General features: G+C 45.2%; 8 protein-coding genes across 8 annotated transcripts; 4 read left to right on the top strand and 4 right to left on the bottom strand.

Annotated features, from left to right (window-relative positions):
* Positions 1–66: 66 nt before the first annotated feature.
* Positions 67–991, bottom strand: VTP21DRAFT_7749 (mitochondrial 54S ribosomal protein mL46; the record flags this gene model as incomplete). The annotated part of the gene is made up of 2 exons (XM_069398524.1): positions 67–354; positions 416–991. The coding sequence occupies 2 exons, from the start codon at positions 989–991 to the stop codon at positions 67–69; spliced, it is 864 nt and encodes a 287-aa protein (XP_069246318.1).
* A 195-nt stretch (positions 992–1186) lies between these two features.
* VTP21DRAFT_7748 (uncharacterized protein) lies at positions 1187–2348 on the top strand (the record flags this gene model as incomplete). Its single annotated transcript, XM_069398523.1, has 4 exons — positions 1187–1370; positions 1480–1644; positions 1726–1952; positions 2040–2348. The coding sequence occupies 4 exons, from the start codon at positions 1187–1189 to the stop codon at positions 2346–2348; spliced, it is 885 nt and encodes a 294-aa protein (XP_069246317.1).
* A 220-nt stretch (positions 2349–2568) lies between these two features.
* VTP21DRAFT_7747 (uncharacterized protein) lies at positions 2569–4975 on the bottom strand (the record flags this gene model as incomplete). The annotated part of the gene is made up of 6 exons (XM_069398522.1): positions 2569–2988; positions 3064–3216; positions 3282–3365; positions 3435–3848; positions 3914–4827; positions 4888–4975. 6 exons carry the CDS (start codon positions 4973–4975, stop codon positions 2569–2571), a joined length of 2073 nt encoding a protein of 690 aa, XP_069246316.1.
* A 4296-nt stretch (positions 4976–9271) lies between these two features.
* Positions 9272–10084, top strand: VTP21DRAFT_7746 (uncharacterized protein; the record flags this gene model as incomplete). The annotated part of the gene is made up of 1 exon (XM_069398521.1): positions 9272–10084. One exon carries the CDS (start codon positions 9272–9274, stop codon positions 10082–10084), a length of 813 nt encoding a protein of 270 aa, XP_069246315.1.
* Positions 10085–11023: 939 nt separating this feature from the next.
* VTP21DRAFT_7745 (uncharacterized protein) lies at positions 11024–11556 on the bottom strand (the record flags this gene model as incomplete). Its single annotated transcript, XM_069398520.1, has 2 exons — positions 11024–11284; positions 11458–11556. The coding sequence occupies 2 exons, from the start codon at positions 11554–11556 to the stop codon at positions 11024–11026; spliced, it is 360 nt and encodes a 119-aa protein (XP_069246314.1).
* Positions 11557–12043: 487 nt separating this feature from the next.
* Positions 12044–12395, top strand: VTP21DRAFT_7744 (uncharacterized protein; the record flags this gene model as incomplete). The annotated part of the gene is made up of 2 exons (XM_069398519.1): positions 12044–12226; positions 12297–12395. 2 exons carry the CDS (start codon positions 12044–12046, stop codon positions 12393–12395), a joined length of 282 nt encoding a protein of 93 aa, XP_069246313.1.
* A 288-nt stretch (positions 12396–12683) lies between these two features.
* VTP21DRAFT_7743 (uncharacterized protein) lies at positions 12684–15559 on the bottom strand (the record flags this gene model as incomplete). Its single annotated transcript, XM_069398518.1, has 5 exons — positions 12684–13143; positions 13234–15013; positions 15085–15142; positions 15207–15347; positions 15425–15559. The coding sequence occupies 5 exons, from the start codon at positions 15557–15559 to the stop codon at positions 12684–12686; spliced, it is 2574 nt and encodes an 857-aa protein (XP_069246312.1).
* A 165-nt stretch (positions 15560–15724) lies between these two features.
* VTP21DRAFT_7742 (uncharacterized protein) lies at positions 15725–16462 on the top strand (the record flags this gene model as incomplete). Its single annotated transcript, XM_069398517.1, has 5 exons — positions 15725–15774; positions 15850–15967; positions 16026–16121; positions 16183–16281; positions 16349–16462. 5 exons carry the CDS (start codon positions 15725–15727, stop codon positions 16460–16462), a joined length of 477 nt encoding a protein of 158 aa, XP_069246311.1.
* Between the last annotated feature and the right edge of the window lie 101 nt (positions 16463–16563).

The following is a 16563-nucleotide window of genomic DNA, read 5'->3' as shown; positions in this document are numbered from 1 at the left end:
AAGTAAAGTAGAAGCAATTTACAAACAAAACAAAAAATAAAAAAAATTAAACAATCGTGTAAAAATCTATATATCGGACAGCATATCCCGGACAGCCTCGTAGTATCGCGGATCCACGTAATTCTTGAGCTCCTCCTTCGTCACCCATGCATAGTCTACAATCTCACGCTGGTCGACCTGGACCTTGCCGGCAAAGACGTGGGCCTTCATGAAGAAAACCTTCGACCCCTTATATGGCGATCCCTTGGAGAAATGGGCGGGGTAGTCATACACGTAGTGGCCTACGGGTGCACGCCCCACAAACCAGGTGTCGAGGTTAGGGCCACATTCCTCTGTCAGTTCCCTCTCAGCAGCCTTTATACAAAGAGTTGTAGTTAGTTCGGCATTCAGATGAGGAAAAACATCCAATAATTACCTGATGTAGCAGCTCATTGTCGTCCAAACCTCCCTGAGGAAACTGCCATGCATGCTCCTCCCGCGGTTTCTTTACAATCAAGTACAGGGTTCGGTCCAATGCGCGATCCAGACTCTTCACGTCTCCCTTCTTGTCCGCTTCGGTCACACGGCTGGCCGGCTCCACCTTTGCCTCTAGATCCCCTCCAATGCTTTTGTCGTCTTCTTCCACTTCTGCCTTTTCTACGGTCTTGGCCTCCTTTTGCGACGATGCCGACGGGTTAAAAATGTCCTCGCGCTTCTCGATTTCCTGTTGCCGTTGCCAGCGCTTCTCGGCAATCGATCCTTTTTTGAAGTAGAAATCGGTAGGGAAGAATGCAGAAGTATGCCGGGCGAGCTGCTTCTGGTAGTTGAAATAGGCTTGCTCGAATGCGGTGGGTGAGCGCTGGATTTGGGGAGAGCGGGCAAGGACTACGCCGGCCACCAGCCGGTAGGCGGATGGCGAGGATACTTGTGTTGAGGCAGCGGCGGAGGAAGTGGCTAGACCGCGCGACGATTGTAGAATGCGCGGGACATGCCCTAGGAATCTTCGTGACATGATTTATACTAGATCCGCCTGTCTAAGCGATGATCGCGTTTTAGCCTACCTGTGTTTATGTTTAATTTTTTTTGTCTAGTGTCGAGGGAAGCATCGTGGCTGAGTCGTAGTCACATTGTGACTGTCCCGTCCCTCATTTTGTTTACTGCAATTTCGGCTTCAATTTGGTTGAGAGACTTGATCTTTGGAATCACCATGGCATCGGTCTTCAAGCAGGCGGCAGCAGCTCAAAAATCTAAAGTTGCTTCAGGCAATTCAGATGGCAAAGATAAGCAGCGCAATAAACAGCGCGTTCTAGTCCTCTCGTCTCGCGGAATCAACTTCCGTCAGCGGCATCTTCTCAATGATCTCGAAGCCATCATGCCCCACTCTAAGAAAGGTAAACGATTCACTCTCCTCACTCTTCCACTTCCTCTCCCTCTTTTCCTCTCTGCTGGCTATGCTTCATAGTGAACCATGTTTGCTAATTTTGTTGATCTGCTGATTAGATTCAAAATTGGATGCAAAATCCCAATTGGGGGTATTAAATGAACTGGCCGAGCTCAACAACTGCAATAACTGCATCTTCTTTGAGGTGCGCAAACGGCAGGATCTGTATCTGTGGATGAGCAAGACGCCTAATGGGCCTAGCGTGAAGTTCCATGTCCAAAACAGTAAGTTTGCAATGCCATTTTTTTTTTGCACAATACCTACTTTTGGAGGCGGATGTTTAAGACTTGGGACTTGGTTGATAGTTCACACCATGGATGAGCTCAAGATGACCGGCAACTGCCTCAAGGGTTCTCGCCCCCTCCTCTCGTTCGACAAGACCTTTGACTCCGAGCCTCATTGGATGCTCCTCAAGGAGCTCTTCTCGCAGATGTTCGGCGTGCCACGTGGTGCTCGCCGCTCCAAGCCTTTCTTCGATCACATCCTGACCTTTACCGTGGCCGATAATCGGATATGGTTCCGGCATTATCAGGTAAGCCCTTCTATTGCGTCACCTGTCTCTACCCGAACAACCAGGCTTACCCATATTCGTTTGCATTTCTCTTGCTCCTTTGCTTAGATCGTGGAGAAGGATCCCACCGAAGAAGCCACCTCCAAACAGAAGCGAGAGGGTGCCGATGTCAAGCTCGTCGAGATCGGCCCTCGCTTCGTCATGACTCCCATCCGTATCTTTGAGGGCAGCTTTGGCGGTGCCACTGTGTTCGAGAACCCCGAGTTTGTCAGTCCAAACATGGTGCGTGCTGCGGCACGCCGCGAAAAGGCGGCCAAATATCAAGCACGCCAGGTAGCTATGAGCGAACGGATGCACAAGAAGAAAAGAAATGCGCCGGCAGACGATCCGCTGTCGACCAAAAATGTATTCCAGTAGAGCTTTTCAAATTTATATCTGTCTATCTATCTACTTTTCTCTGTGCATTGAACTTTTTCCCTTCTTTCTTTCTTTTTTTCTTTCTCTCTTCGCCTTTTCCATGCTTAATGCCTGTGTGTTTTTCTTTAACCTTTCTATTTTAAATATAAATACATCATTAAAAAATTAAAAAGAGTATCCTAATAAAAATGCTATCTTGAACAACATGCTCGACGGTATGTTACAAGCCTTGGCATTGCTCGCCAAAGCGTTGACTTCGTACTCGATCCACTTCGCTTTCCAGCTGTTTCCTCACCCGCTCGGCATCTCGGGCTCGGTCCACCTCGCTCGAGCTCTCCGCCAGGGTATCGAAGCGCCCTCGGTTTTCCGCGATGCGCTTTTTGAGCTCCTCTCTTGTCTCGCGCCGAATCCTCTCTAGCAGCTCTTTTTGCGCCCGTTGCGCCATCGCTTGCTCCTCTCTCAGCTTCGATATTTCCTCTTCAAGCATATCTATCTGGTCACGTAAATAGTGCTCTTTTGCCTCTTTCTCGGCCTGCTCCTCTAGATCACGTTGATGCTGCCGAGCCCGATGTTCCTGTGAAAGATCGTGCACCAGCTGGGTATGTAGCCGTACACAATCCCGATACAGGTCCAGTAGAATCTAGCCAACCATAACCAGGGGTTTTGCGCCATCAATTGCCAAATCACATTAGGGCTTTTTCGCTCTTCCCCTTACCTTTTCATCTCGTGCCTCTATACGTGCATTTCTACGCTGGACCTCCTCCTCTCGGTTCCTTTGGTCGCGCATCAACTCTGCCATCCGGCGTTCGCGCTCCCGAGCTGCTGTACGCCACGCTCGGAGCTCCGATTTCTCCTGCATATCCCGCCTCTTTTCAGGTGCAAAGAGAAGTAAGAATCAACTCATTACTAGGATAAAGCACGATGCAAGATTACCAGTTGTTCGTCTCGATGCAACCCCCTGATCCCAAATTCGAAAGCCCGGTTAGCAGCCTCCTGGCGCTCTTTGGCCACTCTCGCCTAAATAGGATAGAAATTCAGTGTGGTTGAAAATAGCAAGTAGCCGAGGAGTGAAATGTGGGCGCTTACCCTTCGAACAGTGCTCTCCCACTGTTGGTGTCGCATTCCCTGTCCCCATCTTCTCATATCTTGCCTCTCCAACCTCTCCTTCACACTTTTCGGTAAACGCACGCCCATTTCTCTCTCGACAAATTCGGCCAATTCCAAAAGACCCGGTAGCCTTTCACTACTTCTCCTCCTTTCTCTGGGCCTGGGTGATTGCCTATGTAGCCGCCATGGTTGAGAGGTGGCCGAGTGCAAAGGCGATTTTGCTTTGGCCAACCTTTTTGTCGCCTGCTGCAGTTTTTGTCGGAAGGGACTCTTTTGTTGCGCACTGGTGGCCATCTTTTTAATCCGCATGAGTTGTGCTCGCCTCTTCTTAAGAGCTCGAGTATAAGGGGTATCCTCCTTTGTAATTTTTAAAACGGCTGGGGTTGTCCACTCCTACAGTAATTCCATGTAAGTTTATATCTTGGGTGTAAATCGAACTTATGCATAGAGATTATTACTTGATGGTTGCCCTGTAACTGGCCCGTGGAAGAATGCTCAGGGGTAGCCGTTTGAGTGGCAGTGGATTTGAGACGAGGGGATGTGTTAGACTGGGATATCCAAAAACGGGGGGGAGTGGATGGATGGGAAGGTGACTGTTGGGAAGCGGGCAAGTAGGGAGAGTGTTCTCTACCGTGTGGAGAAGGAGCCTCTCTGGAGAGCCAGCTGAGATCACTTGGCTCAGTCATCTTAGAATTAGAGATTTCTTTCAGCTGCGAAATATCGCTGGGTATTTCATGAATCCGAGAAGCTCCAGGATATGACGTGTTGAGGGGTGGGAGAGTGGCATCGTGTTGGTCTCCAGTGCTCTTTTTAAGACGCTCGCTAAGAGCTTGTGCTCGCACCATCAGCTCTTCTTGCCGAAACAGCCGACTGTCTTGTGAAATAGACTGGTTGGGGTCATACGAAGGCGCAGCCTCTGCTTTCCTAGGCTCTATAGGTGATACTGTCCTTTCAATCTGGGTGATGGCCGTTATTTCGCCACTGGTTTCCATTTTCTTAGCTTCACTCTCTCCCACCAGGCTTTGTCCCTCCTCTCCGCTCTCGCTCCTGTCACGTCGCTTTTGTAGAGTCTTCTCTAATGCCCAAAACAATTCGATTATTTCTAAAATGTCCTCCCGCTCGCCTCGCGTTAAGTTCTCTGGGTTAATTTCAAGTCGCATTTGTACAAGTTCACCTAAGGTGTCCAGAAGCACCCGTAGATTAGCAAGCTTTTCTGCAAATGTGGTGGCAGGACGGTGAGGGAGTGGAAGACGCGTTTCAAGCATGCACTCGAAGAGCGCTGTCCAAAGAGTAGAGGGTGCATCATGGATGGAGTGAAGTGAGAGGGGAAGATGATGAGTAAAGAGAAGCGAGTTCAGCTTGGTCAAGGCATCTATAAATGTGATGTGCTCATGAGCATCATGTAGGATGTTAGAAAGCGTGTGAATCCCACCTTTTTCTAGATTGTCTTGAATAGAGCTGGCGGTGCTGGATGCGGACAGATCCACTGTCGAATCAGCATCCGGATCATGCCGTGACATGATGATTCAGCGATGACACTGATGTTAAGGGGAATGGAGAATATGAATCAAAATGAATACGCGTTAAACGTCAGAAAAACGCGTAAATGTGACTATTTCTTTTGTGTGAATCACTCACTCCGTTAGGCGATTTCACATACCACGGTAAAAAAACGAGCCACATTCATTCTACCAAAATGGAAACTTAGAATTCATTGTAATCTTTAATATATCAATCCTTATAGTAATAATTCCTCGTAATAAAATGACCATGCTATGCTATCATCATCTTGTATCTTGATGAAATGAAGGTGCAAATAAAACTGATGACAAGAATTATTAAGATATGAAGATTCTCATAAACCTCATCTCAGCATTTAAGTGGGGGCATAACTGTACAAAGATAACATATTCTTATCCTTGTATTCCTGGTTATTTGCATGCCAAAGATGGTATTGCCTTTTGGTCCCTACCACATTCTGGCGTTTCCACGTCTATAACAATCATAGCAGCTGCTTTGGACTGCAATTATTTTACTATTTTCAGTGCTAGCAAAGACAGATATAGGAATATTCTATAACGAATATCGAATACAAAATCTCAACATGATCCGAGAAAAATCGTAAGCACAATCCGTGGAGGATGGAATTTATGACAATGGCAGAGTTCATCGGCTTAATATTAGCACAACACCCTTTGCAGCGCCTACCCGGGGGAATACATCTTAATAGATGATAAAAAACGAGACTCATTCAAATCCTGAATCTACAGGGTTTGACGAATAATTCTAGTTCAATTGCAAGTGTTATTTTTTTTCGACCATTTTGTTTTTATCATGGCAGTGCGGACATGCTTGTGCTATGATAGATGCCTTCACGCCCGCCCACGCAACCCTCGTATAGCATAAAAAGAAACAAAGTATATTCAAAGGAAAAGCTGTTGACGAGAGATTACAAAATACAAAAAATTGAAATCCCAAGCGCATTGTGGGTGGGGCAACCTAAACCTTTTAAAATTACAGAGCCAGAGACCTGTGTAAACAGGTGAGGTCACAATTTACTAAAGAGAGGCAGCCTCTCGATTTTCAAAGAAGGGCTCCCTGCCAGCTTAGGGGCTTGTGCGCGCCTTTTGAGTGAGGGGATTGGAACGGTGCATCATATATCTCCGTGCATTTTTTTGTTTATGAAAGTTGAGCATTTTAAGGGAAATGCAGCAGCTTGGTTTAAATACTGCATGGTTGAATAGAGTTTCTTTGGAAGTTGACAAGCTATTCGCGGTCACCCGGATACAGTTTAATTCTGACATACTTAATTTCACTATAATAACAATGATGTATCCAATCCAGTTATTCATAAATAGAGAAATATGCAATTATGCCTGGAGAAGCTTACACAACGCTAAGGCCACCCAGCGTTAAGGCCTCCCACGGATGACATTTTTCCACTATAAAGCGTATTCAAGAATTCTCTAAGTATAAAATTGTTTTTCTCTCTGGGATACAAGAGTTCAGTCCATTTAGCTGCGAGTATGAATAAGCAATATTCACGGGCCTTAACGATATTCAACGAGTCCGAACTCAAAGCTACTTTTAGGAAGGAAAAAGGGGTCACGTCTAAAAAATTTATTTTGAAATAAACAAGGTATGTAATATCTAGAGACGACTTCGACTAAGAAATGAACACGATATCCTTTTTGCTTCCTATTGAATACAGTTGATTTGCCTGAACCAGTAGTGGTCTAGTTGATGTTGTGGGCAAAAAAGCGATGATACCTCAGGTCGGTTTCGTCGGCGAATATTTCCCAACAGATATTGCAAACGTATACTTCAGTCATGATGGTAGAAAATGTAGATGACTGTGAAAAAAGCGAAATATAAGTAAGGAAGAGAGGAAGAAAGAAAGGGGCGGTATTTATAGGTTTGGAAAGAAAAGCTTGCTTTCTCAACGAGAAGATAATAATCCTCCTCCTGTGTGATAAGAATAGCCCTTGTAATACTACTAATATTAGGGAGAATGCAGGCGAAGACATTATTACACAAATTAAGCTTGACACCGCATGAACCCGCCCGAGCAGCGAGTTTAGAAAAAAAAAAAACTTCTCGATAATTATAAACAGGCGAAAGCATTGGTTGTCATGGCAAGGAGGGATTTTTTAATGAAAAACCAGCCCATCTAAGAATCATCAGGGAGATTTGGAGCATTTCTAGAAATTTCATGACACACCGATTAAACCTAGAATATAAGAAAGCAGGTTGTTGATTTACCAGGTTAGTAGAAAAGTTACAGCCGGTTACTCTAATTATACGCTGGCCTGTCCGTAACCCTTCCCTCCCGAAGAAGCCAAATGTATCATGTTGTGCACTACAACCCACAAGGTGAATGCAAGGTCGGATGTACGCTCAGACGCCTCGTACTGTTAGAAGCTTCTTACCCCGAATGTGATGCGGGCATTTGAACTATGCACTAGCTCACGGGCAGTCATGATTTCATTGTAGACACATTGCTCATATGAATTTACGGAGGGGGTCCTTACGCCTCAGAGGAAGGGGTCTCGAGTCACAGCAAAGCTTGCTAAAAATTTTCGAGTGTTTTTGTGCTGCTTGGCCGGGGAGTAAGAGTCCGGCGAGGGGTGCACTTCACAAACTTGAATTTGAATTTCATCTTCGAAACCGGTAATGGGTAACGGGAGGGTGAGAGGAAGAGCATGCAAGTCAAGCGACGATTTTATCAGGAATGTTAGCTAATTTACTACCACCTTCCCAATCTAACATGCACCCCGAGAAGGCATCCACGGACTATAGTTAGAATCCTATTTCGCTTTTTGAGTAAGTCGTCCATATCATTCAAACAAGATGTTGATCCTCGGAGAGTATTTCGATATTTTATTACTCACCGTACCCAAATTTTACTTGCACACCACCTATGGACACCAATATGATATTAATATAAGCACACCCCACTATCTAACTATCCCCATAAGCCGGAGTTGAATCCGCTAGTTGCGCCTATGTTCGATGACGTGATAGACATCTCCGACAAGCTGTCAAGCCTAGCTCTAAATAGGGTGCAAAGAGAAGAAAAAGTGTTAGCAGTGCTTATATATACTCCCTAGAGACATTATTCGTACTAGGAACCAAGCTCGCTCTTGGCCTTCAATATACATCATGACTTACTTGATTTAAAAGGGCTTGTCAGCTCTTTAAGTATGTTCGGCCATCAATGGCTATCTGATGGAAGAATATAAAGGGGGTGGGTATTTTGGGCGTACAAGTGCACTAAAAAATAAAATACAAACCCAAAGTCACAACAAAAATTTAGAGTGTCAATTTATTGTCCCCTACAATCTCCCCTCATGTTGGGGCGAAGCGGTAATTATAAATTGAAATGCTTGTCCCATAGCCTAGAATTGCCCCTTTCCTCGCTGCTTAAACCCCCTTTTTGCTCTTGGTTGATATTCGGATGGGAACCCAATACAGGTGTTCAGATTGTTCTATGACTTTTCAAACGTACTATGAGCTAGTCGTCCACATTCAAGTATCACACACGGCGTGAACCTCGCCCTCGTCGTAGCTCCAACGCGGTCCTCCGACCCTAGTGTGGGGAAAAGCGAATTAGGTTCAGGAGAACGCATCTGTACTATTTTACCTTGTTTTATCTTGTTGTATTTGCTTCACCCATTTTCCTAAAGATGCCATGTTTTTTATTTTATTTCCAATGTTTTACTACTAGCCATTCTCAACGCAGCACCCTTAATGATACCACCAGATATAACCAATATAAATATAGGTTGCCATTCTTAGTTAGACGGCAACGGATACTAGCCCTTTGAGCTGTGCCTCTTTCATATTTCCTATGCAGAAAGAAATGAACTGAACCTAATATATGGATGACTTTCTCATCGGTTCTTTATCTCCCCTGAGATCTATGAAGCCCAATGGGTTTTCGTTTCCAACTTTTATCAAAATTGGAATGGCTCTCTCTTCTTAATATTCGTGAGAAAACGGCCCAAAAATGCAGTCATCACACCCTGTTAATATCTCCAGGGCCACTTTAGTAAGCACTGCACGTGCCAAGGTTTAGGATATTCAGACCTCTTTGAATTCTTCAGATGGTGCTGACGAATGCCTCCCCTTAAACTGAGTCTCCCACTCTACATTCAATGTTGATCAAGAGAATACGCATAGTATTCGTGAAAAGAGTGTTATAATGCAGCATCTTAGCTAAATTCAATAATAATTGCAAAAACTATGACAAATAAGCAGTGCATCAAAGAAGATTGGCAATTATGAAGATATATTAGTGAGCCTTGATACATAACATGCCTAACCTATGCAGAAACCATGACAAGGCAGAGCAACTGTATCAAAGATATGTGGTTATAATGGAGAGATTCTGTGAAGTTGAGAGTTGTGAAACAGCAGATGCTCTGGAGCTGTTGGCCTATTTCTACCAACATCGCAGAAATTATCTCAAGATAGAGCAGTTGCATCAAAGTTATTTGGCTTTAATGGAAAGAATCTATGGAGCTGAGAGTCGTGAAGCAGCAGATGCTCTGAGGATGTTGGCCTATTTCTACCAACGTCTAATAAACTATGACAAGGCAGAGCAATTGTATCAAAGATGTGTGGCTATAATGGAAAAGATTTATGGGGCAGAAAACTGCGAAATAACAGATATACCGAGTGATTTGGCTGGATTATATACGAAATTGCGTAATTTCAACTTAGCTGTCGATATCTACCGACGAGCTAAAGCAATTGAAGAGAGTCAACAACATCCGGATCCCTATAAAATAGGGAAAATTATGAGCAATTTCTCAAGATTATATCTAGAAAATGGAAACCTTGCTGATGCACGTCTCACCTTTCAGCAGGCACTTGAGATTAGGGATAGCTATTTGGCTTACGAATTCCCTTATATAATAACATATGTAAGTGATCTCGGTGTATCCCAAATGAAACACACCGATTTCGAAGATACTGAGTTAGTCTACTTGCGTTCGCTTATGATCTCGGACCTTCTACTTGGCCCAACTCATCCTGAAACTCTCCAGAAATCCAAGAAATTTTACTCGGTAGTTGAATCCAGATGGTGGTGGAGGTGGTGGAAAATATCCTTGCGTTTGACTTGACTACCGATATGATGACTCTATTTTCTTCAACAGTGTAAAAATAAACTAGCCTAGAGCAATGAGCATGTGTATTTAAACTATTTTTGTCATTATTTTTAATTTCTGTTTACATGCTCTTGTATATATAAAATTTATATAATTTAAGCCTGCTATATATGATAACAAGTAATAACAGGAATCACCCACAGTACCACATATTTTTTATATGGATTTGCGCGGTTATATGCGCTGATAGTATGCTCAAGTCCCTAATATCCGGAGCTTTGCATTGGGGAGTACTGAGCTGAATGCATTAGAAATATATAGGTTATGGAGGCTTCTCCTTTGAGAGACTTACTAGGTAACCAGTCAATGGCTCGAAAATCGACGTCGTTTTTTTTTTTCAAACTCTCTATAGATTTCTAGAAGCCTCCCTGCGCGGTGTGCCTATGCTCTCGATATTTGGTGTTCCGTATTTTAGCCAAGAGATTTCTTACCTTTCGCTCTCTCTCATGATAGCTCGTTCGTCGCCGGCCCAGTTAAATTTCAATAACTCTCTCAAAGTTCACGCCACAATCTGTTCATCTAAATTGGGGCGAATTACAATGACTGGGTGCAGGAGAGTTTTATGCCTGATGCTATCAAAAAGAGCTACAGCCAAGGTTATCATAGGCCCTCTATCCTTAACTGGTTTGGCCTTTTCAGGAAGAAATTAGCATGACGTTGGGCCAGAGGCGAGTGGCTCAGGCCATTCTTATTATGTCTTTACGGAGAAGGTTTCTCCTCAAAAATTACAATAGATAAAGGTGGAAGCCAAGATAAAAATATTTACAAAACAAGAAATAAAAGGAAATAAGAAACAAGGACCGCTCAGACACCAGGACTAGTTTGCTTGTCGGATGAAGAGACGAGCCAATAAAGAAAATGAGATGTAAAGGAGAATAATGGTGAAAGCAAATTCTAATTTAGACCGGTCTTGACATCACCCTCCTCTTCTTTTACAATGAGCTTGCGCTTCTCTCTCATCTCCATCACTTCTCTCCAGTCTTCGACATTCAGTCGGGGTGCCCATGCTCTGCGGTCATAGTCGGTATCGGAATAGGTTGGTAGTATCTTGGTAAAACGCGAAAACTGCACCGTCTTTCTGTTCATTGTCCAGCGAGGAAGCCCGTATGCCCAGCGGAATGGAGCAGAGAAAGGGTAGGCAAAGATGAGCTGAATCTATAGGGGGCGAGGGAGCAGCGACGGAAGAGAGGGGAAATATTAGAGAAAAGGAAAGCGGGAAGAGGAAGAAAGAGACGTTTTGATCTTATAAAAAAAATGCCTTCACGAGTTTTCCAACGCATTGATCAAGCGCAGGCCCCCCAGCTTAAAGGAAATATGAATTTCCCTACCATTTTTGACCCTGGCCTTGAAAACCCCGCAACAGGCGGCTCCCGCGGAGTTTCAAGTGCCCAATGGACTTTGATCTGGCTCTGGTTCGAATCGGGCATTGGGGAATATCGAGCTAGGTCCACTTAATAAGCCGTCTAGGAGCAATTTGCGGTTTGAGACGCGGCGAACCCCCCTGGGTCATACGTATTAGTCTACGCGGTGGCTCCAGGATGGAGCCCAGCTTAAAAAGTGAAGAGGGGGTGGTGGTGGCGTGTTTCTGTACCAAACGACGACATAAAGAGGATCCAAGGTGCAGCAATTAAAGCCTAGCTGGTGTTGAGGAGGATTGCGAGTTGAAGACGAGGCTGTTGGCCACACTGGTTTGGAAGCTGGCCGAGAAAAGGCATCGATCCCTCGGTCCTTTTCCAAAGGCAAAATTCAAAAGAAAAGAGCAGGCCTGGATATACTGAAATTGGCCCGGCAATCGAGCAAAATGACTCGATTCGCGTATTATTTTGCTGTTACGTCACTCGTTTTCATTACATTTCGAATAGAGTGCCAAGTAGCTCATAGACAGAGTTGCGTATTGACGTGAAGTGGATCACAATGTCGACACAGGATCCAGCGCCCACATCACAGAAAGCACCCAATCGCGAGCACCGCCAGAAATGTTGGGACTTTCGTGATAAATACTTTGCATGTCTCGATGCTAAAAATGTTGTCAAACCCGTAGAGGGCGTATGCGATCAAGAGCGCCAAGATTATGAGAAGGAATGCATGAAGAGTTGGGTGAGTAATCCAGTGCTGAGAGAGTATGGTGTTAAAACGAATAGAACAGGCGCTAATCTCTTGTGAATAGGTTGAATACTTTAATAAACGCCGTATTCTAGAGTACAGACAGCGTGCATATGAGAAACTGGTGCGCCAACAACAGGAGGCAGAAAAGTCTTCGTCATAGAAGGTTGGATTTGAGATGGGCGGACGAGGAAAGCTCGATTTTTCTAGATTTTTTTGTTTTCGTTTGGTAGAGATAATAGACAGGAATGCAAGTGTAATAGATTGCTAACATAACCTCTGGAGGTGACAAAATGAAGATTAAATTCAACGGGATAAGAGAGTGAAGCTAAACCAAACGGTTAAATATACAAGAAGCTGTAAATAAAAATATAAAGAAATAGGAAAAAAAATAATAATACACATTGCAATAGGAAAGTAGACATCACAATAAAAATAGAGAAAAGTTCTACTAGTGTTCCAAAGAAAAGCTCTTATTTTTCCCCTTCATCTCCAACACCACGTTCATACCCATTCCTATGAAATAGATGCCCATCACCAAGAGGCCCCATTTGCGCGTGACCTTGTACCCATTCAATGGGACAATCACCAAGGTGAGTACCAATACAAGGATCAGCCCAAGAGAGGTGACCAAGAGAGAAACAGACATTTTGAGAGGATAGTAGGCGACCCCGCGGCTCGGCCACGTAGTGTACAGGCCCCCAATCCCAATGCCAAGGAGCATGTTGAGCAACGGGCCCCCGTAGCATGCACTAAAGGCCATCATGGGGAAGCCCATGCGGGCCATAGTGATATTCGCTACGAAATCGCCAAGACTGTTGCCCATGGCAAAGATGGTCAGACCGAGGATGGCGTCGCTGAGGCCAAGAATGAGACCGATGGATTTGAGTACAGCAACCACCTCGTTCGCGCTAAAAGAGGGGGAAAGCGGCGAGAGAAGAGGGTGAATACATGTGCAACTAAGGTCGAAAGGAGCCAAAATGGGGGCAAGGAGCACTTACATGATATAGATCCAGCATATGGCCGCCAGAAAGCCCAAATAACACATCAGGTATAAATGTCTCGGAATCTTGTGGGGGTGGGTGAATACCAACAGAAGGAGGGCAGCTATGGCACCTATTCCCGCCACAAACAGAACCGGAGTAAGCGAGTGCCCCCACCCGACACATATTACTGTCGTTGCGAACATCGGAGAGAGCACTAACTGGACTGCACTTAACCACTGACACCATCCACCCACCTCGGGGAGTTCACTGCTGTACTCCTCTACAGTCAGGTTATTCGCTGATAATCTCTCCTGCTCTGCACCGTCTACATTTCCAGTTTCCTCCTCCCTATCCGAGTCATCCTCTGTGTTGCTCAGTAATCCTTCTCTCTCTTCGGATATTGCATCCAGCATTCCGATCGTCTCCGAGTTGGATTCTTGCATGGCGGCTTCGTCCACAACCGGAAGAGTCAGAATCATGGCAAACTGAATCGGACACACCAAAATTGATAGAACTTTGGAAAACAGCGACTTTTGCTGCCACCCGTGCAATGATGGGAAAAGCGTGGCTAAGACCCGTTTAAGGGCAGCCTGCAAACGCGTTCGCTTACCTACTACGATTTCATCACGAGCGGACTGGGCCTGACTGGCACGGAGTTCTTGAGATGCTCCCGCTGCAGGACCAACGGCACCAAAATAGTCTGACCGCTCCTCGCTCTCTCCAGGTCCGAGCTGAGGAATCGAACTGGGCGATTCGTAAATGGCAGCCTCGTCTTCCGTCTCCCGAAGCCTCCCAGGGCAGGATCCAGCTTTTAAGCGGCCCTGTGCTGGAGTTTGCAGCCGGGAGGCATGTGGCCCACTGGTTGATGTTGTGAAAGCACGCACACTCTCTTGGGATGGCAAATGCAAACGCTGCAAAGAATTTACCACATCTCGAAACTCAATCGCTGTCACAAGAGACGGCCTGATACCCGGACGCGGGGTGTGTAAATGCATGTGAACGCCTCCCACAAACAAATCGCCCGGCCCTGTAGGTCTCCTACCATCGCGATGAGCCCCGTGGTAATCGTGGGTGCGCGATCGTGGGACAACCGAGGGAAATCCGTAACTAAAGCCGCGTCCAAGTGGTTGGGCAGTAAATGGGCCATAGTGTTGGATCTCCTCCCGTGATCTATCGGGACCAATGAATGAGGTCGTATCAACCTGAAGTCTGGGGGAGATCCGGAAATCGTTTGCACGTTCTAAATCTTGCTGTCCCTGCTGCTGTCGTTGACGTTCTCGTTGAAGCTGCTCCTGGTGTATGCGATCATTACCAGCCAAGAGGTTCTCCAATTCTTCTCGTTGCGTTTCTATAGCATCCTCATACTCGTTTCTCGCGCGTTGCATGAGCTCTTGATATGCCCCGATTCTCCGCTTTACATAGCTCCCGCCTACCACCACCACGACATAGGCGGCATAGTACAGAATCAACAGCAGACACTCGTAAAAATAGAGCTTCTCGTCCATCACCATCAGGAGAACTAACAAAACTGCAAATGCGAAAAAGAGCAAATCACGAATGAATGAACGCTTGCTAACGGAGAAGGTAGTAACCAGAGCCATGGAGCCTGTCACTACGCTGGAAATAAATGCGGCAGCACCAAGAAGTTCGCCGAAAGCGAGTGAACCAGCGTTTGTCTTCATGGCGCTAAATGTACTAAATACGTCGGGAGATCCATTGCCAATAGCAAGAAATGTAACGCCGGCCACGCTCTCCGAAAGGTTGAGGCTGGAGGCTATGGTGGCGAGATCTGGGCCTATAAAAATAAATGAACATGGGCAATTATATTTATGCGACACAGCGAGGGTGGAAGGCCAAGAAACTTACAGAAGAAATCCGAGGCCGCGATTCCCACAAATCCAAAGAGGAACAGCAGCCAAATAAACTAGAGGAACACTCGTTCAGTATATATTCCATCCATTTTACAGCTCAATTCAACCACAGCTTACCAAGAGTCCAAACCCGAGTGGTCTTACGGGGGAGAATGTGCAAAAGTACACCTCCAAATAGTTTAACATTCCGTCGGTAAAATCCCCGCATTGGCTTTTTACGTATTCGCAATAGTCATTGGATTCATAAGGGTTTTTACACTAAATGAAGAGATTAAATAATTGCGTTTATAAGGACATTCAAGGAGAAAGGGTCGGGATCAAGAGTAGGGGCTTACATTCTGTTCACCTAGATCTCGCTTCAAGAGCGTACGCGTAGTATCGCGATGAGCAAGGGAGACGATAGCATTGGCAAAGAAAACAACGGACACCAGTATTAGTATTGATCGATTTATTTGTCTACTTGTTATCATTATTATGATGAGCGAGGAGGAGACTCTATCGCCTATATAACTCTTACACGAGGGCAGACTTATCAATATAGCCCTTTCATTAATGCCATATGTGGCTGGGGAAATAATTGAATTTCTTGGTATAGCAAATTAATCTTCAATTCTTCTCAAGTGCACGAGAGAATTATGATTCTCGATTCGGCGGTTATCGTGCAGGCGACGACGCGTAATATGATGTATGTAATTCTAATGAGCGTAGTCTTCTTGCATCAAGAAGATTTAGCTAATAGCTGTGTTTATCATTTTGTTAGCTATCGACTTTGCCGCACTTGCCGCGGAAAAGTGATCAAAGCAATAGGCGAAGAAAAATACTATTGTCACACGTGTCGCGAGGACACCACTAATCCGGAGCCACATTATCGCCTACAAGTAACTAATAGACATGATATCTTCTCCGTGTGATAGCCTATTGAGTGATCTTATAAAGCTAACTTTAGCATGCAAAGATGAGCTGGAGGTGTTCATGGCTTTTGACCGTGCTGTCGCAGGGTTGATGGGGTGCTCGGCTGCAAAATTTGCCAGGGTATCTCTCATGCTTGTTGTATTCCTCCATCCACCTGTATTCTAATGCGCTTTTTCTTAAGTATCTTGGCCGGCATCCTGATCTCTTGGATATTGCTGAAGAGCGGCTCATTGGGCTTCATTGCCGAGTGATGGTACAGGAAACTAGGCGCTCCAAAAAGGTAGTGTCTAAATAGCCTTATTTTTCCCCTCCAATCCGAGACCTCATTCTCCTACTCTTCTACACAGCACTCTCAATATGAGCCCGATAAGGTGATTGATCAAATCTCACCCTTGGAGGAAGGATTTGTGCCAGTGGCGGATAGGAGGGCGATGGAGCGGTATTGGGAGACCAGCACCTGAAGATAGTGGTGGTGCACGAGTGGCAGTAGAGCGGTTTGCCCTCTATCTTTGTACATATATCACAGATTCTTCGGAATTTTTTTGCCCTATAGATATAACCT

This window comes from Calcarisporiella thermophila (genome assembly GCF_041956535.1).
Source record: "Calcarisporiella thermophila strain CBS 279.70 unplaced genomic scaffold VTP21scaffold_32, whole genome shotgun sequence".
Classification (NCBI taxonomy): Eukaryota; Fungi; Calcarisporiellomycota; class Calcarisporiellomycetes; order Calcarisporiellales; family Calcarisporiellaceae; genus Calcarisporiella; species Calcarisporiella thermophila.
The sequence above is the reverse complement of the archived record's forward strand: the minus strand, read 5'-3'. Positions and strand labels throughout refer to the sequence as shown.